The 18,439-nt window shown below is 34.8% G+C and overlaps 1 protein-coding gene across 1 annotated transcript; it reads left to right on the top strand.

The window, feature by feature from the left end:
- Positions 1-9,055: 9,055 nt before the first annotated feature.
- LOC142623557 (glutamate receptor 3.6-like) lies at positions 9,056-16,567 on the top strand. Its single transcript, XM_075796991.1, has 7 exons — positions 9,056-9,083; positions 10,900-11,184; positions 11,337-12,691; positions 12,833-13,110; positions 13,634-13,665; positions 13,829-14,235; positions 15,893-16,567. The coding sequence occupies exons 2-7, from the start codon at positions 10,911-10,913 to the stop codon at positions 16,346-16,348; spliced, it is 2,802 nt and encodes a 933-aa protein (XP_075653106.1). The 5' UTR covers positions 9,056-9,083; positions 10,900-10,910; the 3' UTR covers positions 16,349-16,567.
- The last annotated feature ends 1,872 nt before the right edge of the window (positions 16,568-18,439 follow it).

Raw genomic sequence — 18,439 nt, forward strand, 5'->3', positions numbered from 1 at the left:
TTGTGGGAAGATGGGGTGTGTACATATGATGCTTCAACAAAGGAGAACTTTCAGAAGAGACCAACAGCATTGTGGACTATCCATGACTTTCCTACATATGCTATTATTTCCAGTTGTAGTACAAAGGGAAATTTGGCGTGTCCTTGTTGACATAGTGAGACTACTCATTGTAGGTTATGAAATGGATATAAGATATGCTATATGGGACATCATCATTTTTTGGCCTAAGACCACAAATGGCGTAATAAGAAGTCACAATTTAATGGTAAAAAAGAAAGGAAGACAGCACCCAAACGGTTATCTGGCGATGATGTGTTAAAACGAATTCTTCCATTAGAGTCAATTATATTTGGAAAAGGCCAGAAAAAGCAATATCTAGAAGGGCATGGGCAGTTTCATAATTGGAAGAAGCACAACATTTTTTTTTTGAATTGCCATATTGTAGAACACTTTTGTTACATCACAATTTGGATGTGATGCATGTTGAAAAATAAATATTTGATAGTGTGATTGGGACAATTATGAATATCAAAGATAAAACGAAGGATTCTTTAAGCACTCGTCTTGATCTAAAAGAAATGAGCATATTGTATACGCTTCATCCCATAGAGGTTAATGGGAAGATAAAGCTACCCCCAACTTGCTACACACTATCAAATGATAAGAAAAGGGCCATATGCTTATGGGTAAAAAATCTTAAATTTCCAGATGACTACTATTCAAATTTATCTCGATGTGTGCATATTGAGGAGAGAAAATTTTCTGGTATGAAGACTCATGATTGTCATGTTTTCCTAGAAAGATTACTCCCACTTGCAGTGCGTGACTTTTTACCTAAAAAAGTATCTGATGCTTTGACTGAGTTAAGTAACTTTTTCAAAGAATTGTGTTCCAAAGTGTTACGAGTGGATGATTTGGATCATCTTGAAACCCAAATTGCAATAACCCTCTGTAAATTAGAACAAATTTTTCCACCTTCTTTCTTTGATGTAATGGTTCACTTGGCCATTCACCTATCTTGGGAAGCTAAAGTTGTAGGTCCAGTGCAATACAAATGGATGTATCCAGTTAAGAGGTAAAGTTTACAAAATTTCATTATAATCTAAATTACAATTGCTCACTAGTATTTTATTTTTGATAAAATCTCATATTATGCCTTCAAATATAGGTATTTGCACAAGCTTAAGAGTTATGTCCGTAATAAGGCACATGTAGAAGGGTTTATTGCAGAAAAGTATTTAGCAGATGAATGTCTAACATTTTGTTCTCGCTATTTACATGGAATAGAAACCAAATTTAATTGGGTAGAGCAAAATTATGATGGAGGTACTTCTGCATGTGCAAATACCTCACAATTGTCCATATTCTCAACACCTGGACGACATTTAGGGAAAGCAATAAGGTGTGAGTTGAATGATGATCTTCACAATGTAGCAACATTTTATGTCCTTCAAAATTGTGTCAACGCTGACCAATTTGTTGAGTAAGATGATCTTCACAAAAATTACTTCTTTGATATTCTCATGATATGATATTAAAACTGATTAGGATATTTAACTGTGTGTAGAGAACATAAGAACATCCTTACAAATGTAGGTGTTCTTGACATTGACAGGGTGCATAGACAAGAATTTATTGCATGGTTTGAAAAAAGAGTAAGATAATAATTTATTTTGAAAATGTATGTTTGTTTATATTTTAACTACTACAACTTGAGTTTAACCTTATTTAGGTTTTATTGTAGATCACCAACTTATATAATACAAGGCAAGTTGATGGGCATATGCTTTCATTAGCTCAAGGCCCTGAGAAAAGGGCTATTTTTATCGAGGTTGCAATGTTAATGGGTTCAAATTTCATACAAATTAATGTGATGAAAGTAAAAGAACACAAAATAATGAAGTTATGGTGAGAGGGGAGGATCAAAGTTGCAATGTGCCTTATTATGGACAATTAACAGACATTGTTGAACTTCAATATACTGAAGGGAACAAAGTTGTGTTGTTTAAATGTGATTGGTATGATGTATCTCGTGAAGGAATTGGTTATAAGAGAGATCGGCATGGAACCACTATTGTTAATACATCACGAAAGTTGAAAACTGTAGAGCCATTTGTATTAGCATGTCAAGCAACTCAAGTTTACTATGTTAATGGAATAAAAGATCCCACATGAAATGTTGTGATTGAAACCAAGCCACAAAACCTTTATGAAATGCCATCAGATGAAGAAGAGTTATACCAAGAAGAAGAAGAAAATTTACACTGTAATGCAAATGTGTTGCAAGAAGAAAATGAGGATGATGATATAGATTGGAGTAGGAGTGGTGTTGAGAATATGATAATCGAGTGACTTCAAAGGCTTATAGCCTCCACTCCACTACCGTATTTGGCTTCATCCAGATTAGTCAGCCGTGTGAGTAATACTAAGGATGCTTATTGAAATAGAAATTTAGTTACAGACAAGGTACGGGGAGTTATCTCTCTTGCTCTCTTTCTTAATTATCTAAGGTTATTACCCTAAAAGTATAGAATGCTCTCATTGATCCCATTGACTCATTGACCCCATTGAGTTTAATATGTGATTATACTATCTATTTTGACTATGTTTGAGCTTGAAGTTGCTCTTTTTTTTCTTTTTCTTTTTTTGAAAGAGATACTATTATTGTCTTTATGAATGTGTCCCCTTTGTGCTTATATATCTATTTTGTTTCAGACGTGCACTTTAAACTAGGGAGGCAGGGACAATAGAGTCATGGACACAATTTAAACCGCATATTTGAGCTTAATCAAAATTCTTGGATACATGGAGGTTAGAGTAAGTATAATATTCAAAATAAAACGTTTTAAAAAGGTTGTTGGGCACTGGTTTGACAAATTGAAAAAAAAAATGCAACAGATATACTATGCTCAAGCTGAAACAAAAGTGCATAGGGAAATAAATTTTTTTGTTTATTGCTGATTCAGCGGATAACTTATTCAAACAATTTCCTTAATGACTCTCTTAATTGAAATATTGCATTAATGAATGCTAGAGATATATAAACGTGTAAGTTTTGTGCATATTTCAATAAAGTTTCTCTCAAGGCATGCTTATTTTCCTACAAGTTTGCCAACCCATGGTAGGTCTCACTCATAACAGGAATCAGATACTAGGATTGTTTTTGATCATGTGGAGAAGGTAATCTTGTTTTGTTGCATTAATAGTGTGTGACCTTTTACAGGTGATCATAATTCTTAGCTCTGATCTTTCTATGTGTGTATCATTTGTCAAATACCACATAATTTTTCTTTGTAATTATTCTTTGGTTTCCATTTCAGCTAGCCCTAGTTCCTTTCAATTGTTGCAGTTGCATCTCTTATTGTGGCAGCTACTGTAAATGCTTGGTTCTGCCCCAGTTAAATCAAGTAAGCTAGTCTCAAGTTTTAAATCATTACCTGCCTCTCACATGCTTGTCTTCATTGAGATAATCAAGTTTCTACTAAGACCTTTATTTGGCTATGTCAGTTTCTTTAAGATATTAAATAGAATCTAGTTATGCATATATATATATATATATATATTTCCTTTCCTTTCCCCTTTTATTTTGTATTTTGTTTTTAAAGAAGTAGATTGAGAAGTGGATACACATTACTCCATACTACTATAAGTCGGCAGTAAAAAAATGCCCAGGTTGAGTTTGTGAAGAGAGTGAAAATTTTGTTCGTGAATAGTTTTATGTTCTAATTCTTTGGAAAGGGGGTGGGGGATTGCATAGGTCATTAATTTGTTTTGCAGTTGCAATGCTAAAAGCATGTAAATACCTAATGAATTCTATATGTTTGACAGTGCAAAATGGATCTACAGTAATTCAAGAAGGACTGCTGTGGGATTGGATTTGGACCTTGGGGCTCTAAATTAGTGCTTGGAGAAGAACATAACTAGAGTTGGGGCTGATGGGTATTCTAGAATATCCCTCTTTCATGGCAATGGCTTGCAACCTCTTGAGGCCAAGCTAGTCAACTTTGAGCCTCAAGAATTGATAAGTAAAATTACACTGCAAGAGGGCAAAGATGGTTCTGAGACTTGTGCATTGGAATCTACTGTGCAAGTGGGATCTATTGCTGATGATAAGTACATGAAGAGTTTGTCACTGCCTCCTAGAGACATTGTTTGTGCATTTAACTATAGCTGCTGTTGTTTCAATAAACGTGCAGAGCTGGTTTTGTATATTGATTATGTCCTTGATGCCTTGTCAAAGAAAGGTGGTATATTTGTGATGGATTTATAAGGTGGGACATAATTGTTTGCGAAGGCCAATTATGACTCTTGCAAATAATTTAGTATTAGTAAGGGTATATTTTTAACTCACAAAAAATAAACTTTTTGCAAGGAATTTTTATTGTCCATCAGAAATAATTTGGTGGGAACATTTCCCTCCAAATTTTTTTACATTTTAATGATTATTTGTGAAGGTCGATTCTAGCCCTCGCAAATAATTTAGTGTTAGTAACGGTATTTTTTTAACTGTCACAAATAATACACTTTTTGCGAGAGGTTTTTAATTGTCCCTCGCAAATAATATGGAGGGAAAATTTTCCTCTAAAATATTAGTATTTGTGACGACTATAACACATAATTGCAACAGTTTTTTTTGTAAGTCACAAATATTTCACATTTTACCAAGTATTTGCGAGAGCTTTATTTTGCCATCACAAATAATATTTTTTTAGAGGGCTTTTTGGGTTCGTCAAAAATTCTTGGTCGCTAATAGGCATTTTTTTTGTAGTGTATATAATAGTAGATTAATCCCCCCCTATGCACACCATACTTTAAATAGTCCAATACATTTACATGGTGATAAACAATTGTTAATTGGATCTTAACCACTTAGAAATGACCCAATTTGAAATAAGTTTAAATTTATGTAAATTGTCACTAAGGATCTACTTCAAGAAATGTTGGGGGAGTCCGTAAATTTACATGGTAGAATAAGATAAACAAATGTTAGTTGGATTTTAACCCCCTAGAAATGACCCACTTTTAAAATTAAGTTTAAGTTTATGCAAATTGTCGCTAAGGATCTACAAATGATTCATTCAAGAAATGTTGGGGCAGTCCGTATATTACAAGGTAGAATAAGATAAACAAATGTTAGTTGGATCTTAACCACTTAGAAATGACCCACTTTTGAATTAATTAAGTTCAAATTTATGCAAATGGTAGCTAAGAATCTACAAATGATTTTTTTTCAAGAAACGTTGGAGGAAAACGATGTCACTCCAACTGAAACACTTAAGTCAATGAGTTTAAAATCAACAATGTATATATTTTTCTTCAACGTGGAACACAACTGTAATAAAAACGCACTACACACAACAAGACCAGTGTGGCCGATACCGTACCGGTACCGGCCGTACCGGCCAGTGCACCAGTACCGGTACACTTCTATATTGTACCGAAAAAAATACCGGCCGGTACAAAAAAAAGTTTTTTTTTTTTTTTTTTTTTAGTTTTGTAAATTTTGAATTTTTGTAAAGGCATAATGGTAACTTATTTACATTAACTTCTTAGTATTATTTGTTTTCTTACTATGCAATGAACAACTAAGTTTTCTATTTTTTAGATTGTGTTTCTTTTTTCTTTTATTTGATACTAAAGTCTAAAACTATGAATAATTTGTTTTGAATTGAGGTAATGTTTTATAATAAACTTTTATATTTACTATAATATAAATGAAATATTATATGTTTATAAACATGGTTCCAGAGATTTTGGTATCTGTGTGTGTATGTGTATATGTGTATATATATATATATATATATATATAAAATAGCGGTAAACCCGAAACGGTATACCGGTATTGACCGGTATCCGAAATATATCGTACCGGTGGCCAAACCGGTACAGCCTCCAGTACGGTATTGACTTCCTTGAACAAGACACCATTTTCCAAAGAAAAAATTTATGTAATTTTTGCTATTTCCCTTACTGCATAGTCTGCATGCATTCTGTTGGACTGTAGTTATTTTTGGATGACCCTCCAATTGCGTTAAAGTTTTAGTTCTTTGCTTCACAAAATGAAGAATTCCCTAATTCATCCAAAAATACAATGAAGAAATACAAATATTGTTTAGTATCGTTTCATAATCATAATCTATAGAGTAGAGATCTAAAAATCTAGGATTTAAATTCACCAACTTCCAACTGTCGAATTATAAAAAAATAAAAAACTGATGAGAGAAAGAAATCTGAAAATCCCTCGCTCGGACCCGTCAATGAAATTTTGTTGGCTAAAATTGTTCCCTCTTGCTTATGTAGATAGCTTTTGAACTATTTATATGTATTTTAAGTAATTAAATGGGAAAAAGAAGTCATATAGAACGAATAGCAGTGGTTGAGAGACAATGAAACATGACTGTTACGTAATCATGAAAACAAAACAGGGATGGAAAGTAAATAGAATTACATATATTAATTGCTGCTAATTGGCTTCAACCAGAAACTTAAAAAGAGAAAAATGTTTCAAAATTAGTCGGAGAAATCCAAGGATATATTAGGGGCAAAATTAATGGGGTATAGCACTAGGGTAATGGAGATTTAGGTAAGAAAGAACCCAACGATGGAAGTCATTATGCATGGTGATTAGTGACCTATCACTATCAGATAATGGTGGATGCAGCGACTGGATATAGTTCTTTCCGGTGGCTTTGCTCCGCAAGGAACAATACCATGTTTTTAACGTGTGAAGTGGGGTTTGACCGTCGAGTTCGAGTTCTACGTTCTACATTCTAATTGAGATGGTCAGAGATTGGATGATATATACTATAGGTTCAAATTCACACACGTTTTGAACTGAATGTGTTACATGGGAAATTAAATTAAGATTCAGGGAGCTCCCACTCCCAGTGGACCAAGTACTATATATATATATATATATATTCAAATAAATATTATAGCGCGAAGTGCTCAGCACTAGAGTTGATACCCGACCGGAATTTATATATATAATCGTCTACTTGAGTTGTAGTTTGACTCTAAAGTCAAAAAGCGTAATCCTTTGACCCGAAACGCCCCTCTTTGATTGGTTGAGAGACCTTAGAGAGTTGCGGGTTGCCCAACTTCTGTGGTCCTCAAAAGGGCAAAGATATTTTGTCGTGATACTTAGAATATCCGAAACACGCAGGCCTTTTTTTTTTTTTTCCTTTTTTGTCTTTGATGTGCCGCACGTGGTATATAATATCCTAATGTTTTGTGAGTGCAAATCCCCTATTCTTCTGTAATCAAAGTTTACTTAATTACTTCTACACCTGCTTAAACCTTTCGTCCAATTAGTTGTCTCTAGCTAGGTGCTTTGACACTTGATCCTTATCCTTAAGTTAAATTGAGAGGAGTGATTGTATGTATCATGTATATGCAGTCACTCATGCCAACCATATGCAAACTCATGGGCACGAGGTTATATATGCATGGACCCATGCCAGGCGCTAGGTGTTGGGCAATGCACTTGGGCTGAAACATAAGCACAAGCGTTTAACATGTAGCAGCAGCTGTTTAGCATTAACTATCATGACTGTTATATTTCTACGTGTTATTAGGCTGTGTTAAGGGTGTCAATATATATAGCATGTGAGAAGGGGAAAAAAATCAGATTGTACTTTAATTGTAAGGAAACATTATAAATCTGTGTGTTTGTAAGCCTTAATGGCTGATTAGGCTAAGGCAGGTTTTGTGTGAGCAAAAGTCTTAGTTTCCTTTGTACTTTGCTGGTAAAAGTAATAAAGGATGGGAGTTTTCCTGTAATCTGTGTTTATTTATTATGGATGCTCTGTTTGTGTTGTGCTCTATTGATTCAATCACACTCTTACATTTTCCTTGTGAGCCTTTTGAATTGATGATTGAGATTATCAAAATCTTAAAAGGAAAATAATTATAGAGAAATGTGGAAGTAAGAGAAAGAAAACACGAGTTAACATAGTTTGGTATGATGATCTATGTTCACCGAAGAATAAAGTCTAGCGGATCATTACTATGTTGGATTGTGTATCAATACACTCGAGCCTCTCGGGTCATTACACATAAAAATATCTTTAACACTTGATCACTCACATGCCCTCGAATGACCTGCGAAACACATATACAGAGAAAACCTTGCAAAAAGTACCTGTGTGATACTGGTCAAAGACCCTCCGAAGATTAAGTTAGAAAAGAGAGTTTTTTTTCACTCTAGAGTGTCAGAACTAAGGTATTATGCGTACCTTGATCTGTGAGGGTTTTGGAGTTTTTATAGTAGTGTAGAGCTGACCTCCGTTTCTTGATAGAGAATGTATTTCCTTATAGAGAAAATCCTCATTAATGCTCATATTTCGTGGGATTCTTTCCATGTAGGGATTCCTCTGATTATGATTGGGCGTAGAATGCAAGATATTTCCATATTAAGATCCTTGGAGACTACTTAGGCCACGTAGGTGCCAAGTGACTTCAACAAACCGTCTCCTTTAGATTCGTCCACTTTAAAGAGTCTATCTGTCTCCCTGCCTTTCCATCCAGATTATGAGTCCATCTACCAGTTCTTTGACTATTAGACTAATTAGACTGTCTCTTTTGGCAACTCCGTCGCTTATGACTGACTCTGTTAATTAGATCTGTCTGCTTTGGGATTTATCCCTATCATACCTGATGGATGAATTGAATTTTGAATAGTATAGTGAACTAGTAATATGCCTCATATGGCAAATTCTCCATGATTAGGAGATGAGATGACCTTGACCTTTAATGTAAACTAGGATAACATTCAACAGCACATGCGCCATTTAGAAGTGGCTACTCCATTTTGATACAATGGTAATCAAGTGCTGAAATTAAATCAATCGACCATTATGAATTCCATTACTTGGAGTTGTTATTGGATGACATGCCCCTAGTGGTATTATCAATAATGCAAAAGAATGACGACATTCTAATTTCTATCCAATACCAGTGATCATTCCAGGACGTAAGTCTATGGCAACTCAGTCAGAGAAGTATATAAAAGGATCAAGAAACTCTCTCTAACAGGCACACATTTCTCACTGCATGCACATGTTGTATTACACGCATAACAGGTGAGGCCTCACATCTAACCTAGAGTAATCTATAATTATAGCATGTAACCACCATAGTAGTCCTCAAAAGTACACTCTTTTTGCATAATCAATACAAATATACGGTTTTGTTGGATAGCGTTATTTCTGACTTTTTGTGCACGTTTTTTTCTCTACATATGTTTTATCTGCATTATCAATTCCACCTCCAATTGTTGCATTTGTTGACTTTTATTCAAAATCAATTATACTGATGAGAAGTGTGTAGTGTGTACACAAGAAATACGCACAAAAAGTATGTAAATAACTTCCCCCTTTGCAAATTCCTTCAGGTTAGTACCATTTTCATTCTTACCTGTGATAAATTACCAATTATTTCAAAATTTTAAATTATTAGGAAATAGTGAAATCAGTTATTTAACCATTATTTTAACAATTTCCTTTTAGCATGAATCTGAACTCTACCTTAATAAGTGAGGCCAACACATTAGATTTTTCAATAATTATCCTAAAAGTTTAAACTATTATGAAATAGTGAATTTAATAATTTAATTATCAGTCTAACGGAATGCATGGATGGCTTACTACTAAAAATGTGCTCTATAGCCACTTTTTTTTTTTTGCCCCGTTTTTTGCAGCTAACCTATAGTCGCATTTTTAGAATTTGGCACAAGTTTTAGTGTAGTTTTAGTATGATTAATGTAATACTAAAAGTAACTTTGTTTTTTTTTTCCTCTATTTTTGTTCTAAATTCTCAAATCTAAGTGATTTATGAGTTTTTTTTTTTTTAGAGAGTTTCAACCTATTGCGTTCACTCTTGATGATAGTTCTTTATCATCAGATTAAGACACCAACCGATTTTAGTGTAGATAAAAATTAATTCTTAGATCTCTTATTCAACTATAAGAAACTTATGAGTTATCTCTAGTCTAACATATCCAATAAATACAGCTTTTGAGATTATGCAAAAGAAAAAGAATCTTGCTTTTGAGATTTCTCTCTCTCTCTCTCTCTCTCTAAATTAACCTGCAACTACTTTGATCCTATGGTGTCTTACTTTCAATTACGCATCTTTTGAATATGAACTGAATTACTCTCATTCAAGCCTGCAAACTTTTTGATTAATGGGTAGTTCTTGTTTCCCCGTGTTTCATGGGTGCTTATATTGTCTTATTTGGTGGGTCTTCTTTTTCCGTGTTTCATGACTCTGTTTAGTCATTGCTATTTGTATTTGCTTTGGTAATATATATACACACACAGGCACACAAATACATCTAACCATACAACATTGCAATTTTCTTAAGAACTGATATTTAGAGGTATTTTCTGTTGTTCTTGTGACGTGCATAGGCCTGAGAGAACAACTTATGCTTCGCTCATTTAGCTTCATATCCTCATAATGTATGCATACGTAAATACAAATTTATATTATGTATATTTACGTGTGTATATGTGTGTATTGTTGGAATAAATATATATATATATATTAGCATCTCATCATAAATACGCAAACAATGGTTCTGTAGAATATCAAGGGCTACTGTGATTTTGCGATACCATGGGATACCCTAGTTTTAGAGTTAACCTACCAAACTTAATATATTCCTATGTATTCTTACATTGCTTCATTGGAACACATTTCAATATAGCAATAAAGAAGTAGTCGCTTAAGCTTTCTACTATGGACTTATGCCATACGCGGAACCTCATTAAATTTTCTTGCTTCCACTTGTATTTTAAGTTTTTGACATAAATGCTTATCTGTATTCTGTACATGTTAGTGCCTTTTGGTAGGAGGAAGTATCCGTTTGTGACTACGTTGTTTTGTTTCTTGCAGTGGATTCCACCATGAATATGTTTTGGCTTCTGGTATCTATGCTTTTCTACCATGGGCTTTGTATTAGCACTAGTAATACTAGTGTTAACGTTTCTACATTACCCAGCGTTGTGAAAGTTGGGGCTATTTTCTCTTTCAATTCCTCCGTTGGGAAAGTTGCTAAAGTTGCAATAGAAGCTGCCATCAAAGATGTGAATGACGATCACACAATTCTAAATAGAACAAAGCTGAAATTAGCAGAGCAGGATTCCAAATTAGACAATGAATTTTTGGGAATTGTTGAGGGTACATTCTCTGTTACACCTCCTTCTTGTTCATTCACAAATTTTCATCCTTTCCATGATGCGCAAGTCATAGAATTTCATAGTCTATATTTTTCACCTTCTTTTAAAAACTATGCGTTATTTTGGGACTAAGGCTTAATTGTTGTTTTTCAGCTTTGCGGTTTATGGAGAATGAGACAGTGGCCATCATAGGTCCCCAGCGCTCAGTTATGGCTCATATAATTTCACATATAGCGAATGAGCTCCGTGTCCCCTTATTATCCTTTGCAGCAACAGACCCCACCCTGAATTCACTTCAGTTCCCTTACTTTGTTCGGACAACGCAAAGTGATCTCTTCAAGATGGCTGCAGTAGCAGAAATTGTAGCCTACTATGAATGGCGAGATGTAATAGCAATCTATATTGATGACGATCATGGCAGAAATGGGATTGCTGCATTAGGGGACATGCTAGCCGAGAAAAGATGTAAAATCTCATATAAAGCTCCTATGAGCCCTGACTTAGGCCGTGTTGAAATCACCAATGCACTGGTCAAGGTGGCTTTGATGGAGTCTCGGATTATTATACTGCACATTTATGATTCCTCAGGGGTAGAGGTACTTGATGCTGCACGGGATATGCAGATGATGAGAAGTGGATATGTATGGATAGCTACTGATTGGCTCTCTACTCTATTAGATACAGACTCTTCCTTAAATTCATCAGTAATTGATAGTATTCAGGGGGTTCTTACATTGCGCATGTACACACCGGAGACAAATTTGAAAAAGAAACTTGTTTCCAGGTGGAGCAACTTGACTGCTGCAGGAAACACAGATAATGGCCCTTTTGGACTAAATACTTATGGTCTGTATGCCTATGACACTGTTTGGCTTCTTGCCCATGCACTTGACACATTTTTCAGTCAGGGGAAAAACATTTCATTTTCAACTGATAAGGGTTTAAGTGACTTTAGTGAAGGAAACTTGCGTTTTAATGCTATGAGTGTCTTTGATGAAGGGTCAGTGTTGCTTGAAAACATTTTAAATGTTAGCATGAGTGGTGTAACTGGCCAGGTTAAGTTCACTCCTGATGGTAACCTCATTCATCCTTCATATGAAGTCATCAATGTGATTGGCACAGGGTCTAGGACAATTGGGTATTGGTCCAATTCTTCTGGCTTATCAGTTGTGCCACCAGATAAGCTCAAAGCACCAGCAAGTGGTTCCAGTTCAATTCAACCATCACTATACGATGTAATCTGGCCAGGACAAACAACTCAAAAGCCTCGCGGATGGGAATTATCGAGCAATGGAAGGCAATTGAGAGTTGGAGTTCCAATCCGTGTTAGTTATCGTGAATTTGTCTCAAGAGTTGAAGGCTCTGATATGTTTGGTGGTTATTGCATTGATGTGTTTAATGCTGCAAAGGACGCACTACCATATCCAGTCCCGTACAAGTTTGTTCCGTTTGGGGATGGGCATACGAATCCAATAAACCAAGATCTTCTGCACAAGATCACAACCGGTGTAAGTATGAAGTACATCAATTTTCTACAGACATTGGAATAAATTAAATCTATCCTACTCTTGTAGTGTGATATGCTTTTGTTTTTCATGCTTTTTTGTTATAATTCCTGATTCACTGGTTTCGATGTTACATATATATAGGAATTTGATGCTGTGGTTGGAGACATTACAATTACCACAAACAGGACAAAGATGGTGGATTTTACACAGCCATATATTGAGTCTGGGCTAGTAGTAGTGGCCCCAGTTTGGAAGTTGAACTCTAGTGCTTGGGCATTTTTGAGACCATTTACTCCATTGATGTGGTGTGTCACAGGAATATCATTCCTTCTTGTGGGAGCAGTTGTTTGGATTTTGGAGCGCAGGACAAATGATGAATTCCGGGGCCCTCCTAGAAAACAATTTGTCACAATTATATGGTGAGTTCCTAAGAAAAAATATACTAAAACTACCAATTTTATTTAAACTTATAAGACATTGAATGCGATTTTTGAAATACGTTTTTATTTTGTATTAAAAGTTGACGCTTCAGTTTGTCCAACTTATATAGTAAAACTTGTAATAGATGTAACATCACTTACGCTTCTATTAGGAACAACTTAGCTACACACGTTACTATGGTAAAATTTTCACTCCATTCATTCTTTTTTTGTAAGAAAATGATAACGCTGAGGTAGAGATCACTAGAAGCCCTTCACATCCAAAAAAAAGCAGAACATATTTCTCTACTTGCCACCTTCACTAATAATGTAACCATTGTCAGGTCCAGAAAAGTTCCTTTTGTGATGATGATAGTTTGGACGCTAAAAGTAAATAAATGGTTGTACCTAGAATGTTTTGTTATTGGTTCATCTTTCATTTTCAAAAATATTCTATAAGATTGCATCTTCTTGAATTTTTATCTACTCCCCTATTGCTAATTTTGTGCCTGTCACTTTGCAGGTTCAGCTTTTCCACTTTGTTTTTCTCTCATAGTAAGTAAAATGCTCTACTTCATTCTTCAAAAGCAATTTATACTGCAGTCGCTTGCAAATTGCTACATATTGACATGACCTGTTGTGATTAATGCAACATGACTATCACTTGGATCTACTAGTAATAAGGATTACTAAATTGCTCCTCGCATGTTTTATGTAGGGGAAAGGATTTCCAGCACCCTTGGTCGCTTAGTGCTTATCATTTGGCTTTTTGTAGTTTTAATACTCAATTCGAGCTACATTGCAAGTCTGACCTCAATACTGACAGTGGAACAGCTTTCTTCACCCGTCAAAGGGATTGAAAGTTTAATATCGAGCAACGATCCAATTGGTTACCTGCGGGGTTCATTTGCTGAAAATTATTTGACACAGGAGCTCAACGTGCATAAGAATAGACTTGTTCCTCTGAACTCTCCAAACGAATATGAGAAAGCCTTGAGGGATGGTCCAAGGAAGGGTGGTGTTGCTGCAGTGATTGATGAGCGTGCATACATGGAGCTCTTCCTCTCCACCCGATGTGAATTTGGTATAGTAGGCCAAGAATTCACAAAAATGGGATGGGGCTTTGTAAGTATCATTTATAAACATTTGATTTTTCTTTAACAGTAAGAAGGAACATCCCCTTTGGTAAATTTAATTCCTTTGTGGGTTCATTCACTAATCATTCATGGTTCTACCAATTCAGTATACATAAATATTATTGTTAATAATTTCGGTAAGATGACTAGTTGTTCCTGTCATCTTGTGAGTGTGAAACTGGTGAACCATAAAAATATACTTCCTCATTTTAGCACTTGTTCATAATCATGATAGAATAATGGTAATTGATATTATCATTTGGTAGCATTTTAAACTTCTGGAACAAGTGGTAAATTATGATGACATCAAATTAAAAATCTTACATGCATATGTATGGGTTCCAAGGACATAGCTAGAAAATTTTACTTGGGGGGCCGAATTGTAGTATTGATATATTAGCTATAGTTCATATTAAATACAAAGTTATTAACTTTGATATATTGTTATATTCTTAAATGTTAATGAACATACAAGAATTATATAGTTTATTAGAGACAAATACAAAAAAAAAAATCCAATAAAAGAACAGATCACGTCAAAATTATGCCCAACAATCTTTAATGGAATAAAGATAGCAATACAAAAATGTGAACAAAAAAAATCTTAAATACCCTTATGCATATCAACACACACATAGTGGTAGAAGAAAGAAACAAAAATAATACTAATGGTAAAATAACAATGATGATTGATAAAAGAGAGAGAGAAGAAAATACACTTGCATATTCACTTCTTTAAAAAGTCAAGAAGGTGATGTTGCACCAGGAAAAAAAATGGATTAATAATTTTGGTTAAAATAGTAGTTTTTGTGTTGAGAAGAGAGAAAATGGGGCGATGAGCTGACACTAGCAGCTACAACAAAGCTTCGTAGGTACCTAAAGATGAAAAAAAATTGAAATTATGTTGGGAAATGGGTTGTCAATGATGCTAGAGAGTGGGTTATTATCCATTGGATTAATTATAAATTTTTTGGACAATGGAGAAGATCAACTATTAGTCATTATCTTTTGTACTAACTATAAATCTTAGGAATAATTGGGGTGGATATGTAATAAAGTTTTGAACAATTGAGGAGGCCAACTAAAAATCCATTGGACTAACTAGAAATCTTAAAAATAAATGGGGGGGCCGGTTCTAATTTTTTGAGAGGGCTATATCCTATTACTAGTATAGTTGTAGGAGGAAAAAAAATTGGGAGCGCCATGGCCCCCCAAGGAGCAATGTAGCTCTACCCCTGATGGGGTCCCACTTATTAAGGAATAGTTTGAACTCACAAGTGAGATGAGCTCTAGAATAATGGTTAATTAATCAAATTCACCATTTTTTAATAGATATAGCTTTTAGTTGAAATAATTTATCATATCAAACTCATTAGAGAACCATGGTACATATGCATGCGATTGACTTGATTAGACAGAGTATATTTGTATTTGATTAGCCACTTGTTTTTAATTCATTGCTCATGTCTATCATATCCATAAAATAAAATAAAATAAAAATCAAAGTTTTTTTAAAAAAAATTTGAGAAACACACGCATATATATACTTATAAATAATAAATGTGATTGATGTCACTATGCAACATAATATATAAATTTCTTAATTATATTTTGTTTTGTGCTGTTCTATATTTCTCATTGGTTAGGCCTTTCCACGAGACTCGCCACTAGCAATTGACATGTCAACTGCGATCCTGAAACTATCAGAGAATGGGGGTCTACAGAGGATTCATGATAAATGGCTTACAGGAAGTGCATGCAGCTCAGAAGGTGCAAAGCAAGACGTAGACCGCCTTCCACTTAAAAGCTTTTGGGGACTCTTTTTATTATGTGGCTCAGCTTTCTTTCTTGCTCTGCTTTTGTATCTCATTAAGATGGTGCGGCAGTACATGAGGCATTCAGATGGGAGCTCATCCAAGAAATCATTTTTTTCTTTTGTGAAAGAAAAGGAAGAGGATGCAGATAAAATGCAAGAGGAAGTTGGCAAAAATGGGGCCAAGAGAAGGCGAAATGATCAGAGGGTCTCAAATGGAAGAGTGCATGAAGATGGAAATTTAGAGGGTCCCAATAATCGTGGTGTTTATGCTGGATATGAAGCCTGATAATTGGTTCCATCTTGGAGCTTTAGTCAATTAATACGTAGGCTATCAAACTCTCTTTTAAATGTTCGGGTTTGGAACTGTTGTAATCTTAATTATGTTAACTGACTTGTATCCTGTGCATGTGTTTATACCCAAAAATAAAAACCATGTACGGTTTATATGAATGAGTGTAGGAGTTTTTAATGAAAACAGAGCTGCAAAAGTGCAGCCATATGTAGTCAAACAAATCATGCAATTGAAATGTATGTTTTGCATATTCTGGTTCGGAATGTGTATACAGACATTCTCAATGATGCGTACACACTTTGCTCAAAGAAACTTTAAATTTTAGAATTCACAAAACTTTCAGCTGGATTCATCAACTTAGGTTCACTTAAGTTGTTAAAAGAGAGTACTCATGATAATTTTGGCGTAAGTCAACTCATATTTGAATGTATACAACTGAAGTCGTAAATAGTGGTGTAGGTATGATGGTCTATTCGACTATTCCTCACAGGTCACAGCCGTGAAGATTGATGTTGGTCACATGAAAGATAGTGATTCAAAAGTCACTTGGAGTATACTGTCATTGAAATAGTGTGAAGAAAGTAGTGGTCGAAACTGGGAGTGACAAAAATGTGTACATGCTGGCCAAGTCACACTTAACGCTACTCTTTGTGCAGAAGGCATGATGAGAATTGGCATGGGACATAGACATTGGTATGGGGACTGCATGCCGGCTAGGTTATGAAGTGAAGTCCCACATTATAGTGTAATCGATCAAATAGAAGACGGTGGTGGGACAGTGCGATCACACCGTAATGAGGTCATCCCCACACCAAATAGTTGATAATCATTTGATGGTACATTACAATGGAATTCATATCATATTAATTATGATAGAGAGAATACTCATAAATTTAATAATAATTTGAATTTGAATTTTATATGCAATCCCATAATTTGTTCCAACAATTAGTCCCTTCATTAAAATTTTAGCCAATTACATGATTATCTCGGGAATCAATATCCTTTTTTTTTTTCTTCTACAATCAATGACACGAAAAGCAAATTATGAGTCCATTTAGATATAGCTGAAAACTGAAAATACTGTAGCTAAATAATTTTTAAATATATAAATAGTGTTGCGGGTCTCATTTTTAATTAAAAAAAATAGATGAAACATTGATGAACAGTACATCACTATACATAAACAGTAACTAAACAATAATAAACAGTGCATCTTGTCCTGTGGTTGAAACCCAATCCCAGGAAAAAAACTCTATCCAAACCCACCCTATATTATTTACTTTTTCTAGGGACACCACTCATTTTAAGCAACTAAAATGCCTGTCATTATCTTGTAGGTCACGACCACACACTTGATCAGATCAGAACAAATCATAAATGGTGTCTCTTTCTTTGTCTCTCGTGTTAATTTTCTTCACGTATATCTATGACCCATGCACAAGAATATATATATATAGCGATAAATATCCAAAAAAGAAGGAAGTGACAGAGAAAGTATGTTCAGTTTTTCACCGTATAGAAAATTACATTGTTATTAATTCCGTTCCATTCCGGTTGGAATGGCCGGAATATTTCGTACCGGCATGCAAACCGGTACCATAATACCCCTATTCCACGTCGGGTCAAATTTCGGCCTATTTTGGGGTGTTCCGGCCAATTTTGGCTGAAACACAAATTTCAGCCGGTACCAGATTTTGGCTGAAAAAAAAAAAATCATACCTTCTTCTTCTTCTCCTTCTTGGTTACGGACCCTACTGCTTCTTGTTTTTTTTTTTTTTTTTCCTTCTTCTTCTGGGTTTCAGACCCTTCTTCTTGTTTTTTTTTTCTTCTTCTTTTGGTGGGTTTCGGACCCCCTTCTTCTCTTCTTCACTTTTTGATTTTTTCTTCTGGTGTGTTTCGGTCTTGCTGTGGCTGCCAGTCTGCCTTTGCTTTTTTATTTGTGTGCTGTACAAGTAACGTATTTGAATGTCAGCCTCTTTACTCTCCCTTAAAAGATATGTCCTTTGCTTTAAATTTTTTATTTGTTTAGTTTTTGCCAGCCCACATGCTCCTCTTTGTCACTTGTGTTTTTAATTTTGAATT

This window comes from Castanea sativa, chromosome 2, assembly GCF_040712315.1.
Source record: "Castanea sativa cultivar Marrone di Chiusa Pesio chromosome 2, ASM4071231v1".
In the NCBI taxonomy this organism is placed as follows: Eukaryota; Viridiplantae; Streptophyta; class Magnoliopsida; order Fagales; family Fagaceae; genus Castanea; species Castanea sativa.

What these genes read in the sequence shown, in the direction of transcription:
- LOC142623557 (XM_075796991.1), top strand. Translation starts at nt 10,911, where the DNA reads ATGAATATGTTTTGGCTTCTGGTATCTATGCTTTTCTACCATGGGCTT. An exon ending in CACTTTGTTTTTCTCTCATA is followed by an intron (nt 13,666 to 13,828) that starts GTAAGTAAAATG and finishes TGTTTTATGTAG; the next exon opens with GGGAAAGGATTTCCAGCACC. An exon ending in CAAAAATGGGATGGGGCTTT is followed by an intron (nt 14,236 to 15,892) that starts GTAAGTATCATT and finishes CTCATTGGTTAG; the next exon opens with GCCTTTCCACGAGACTCGCC.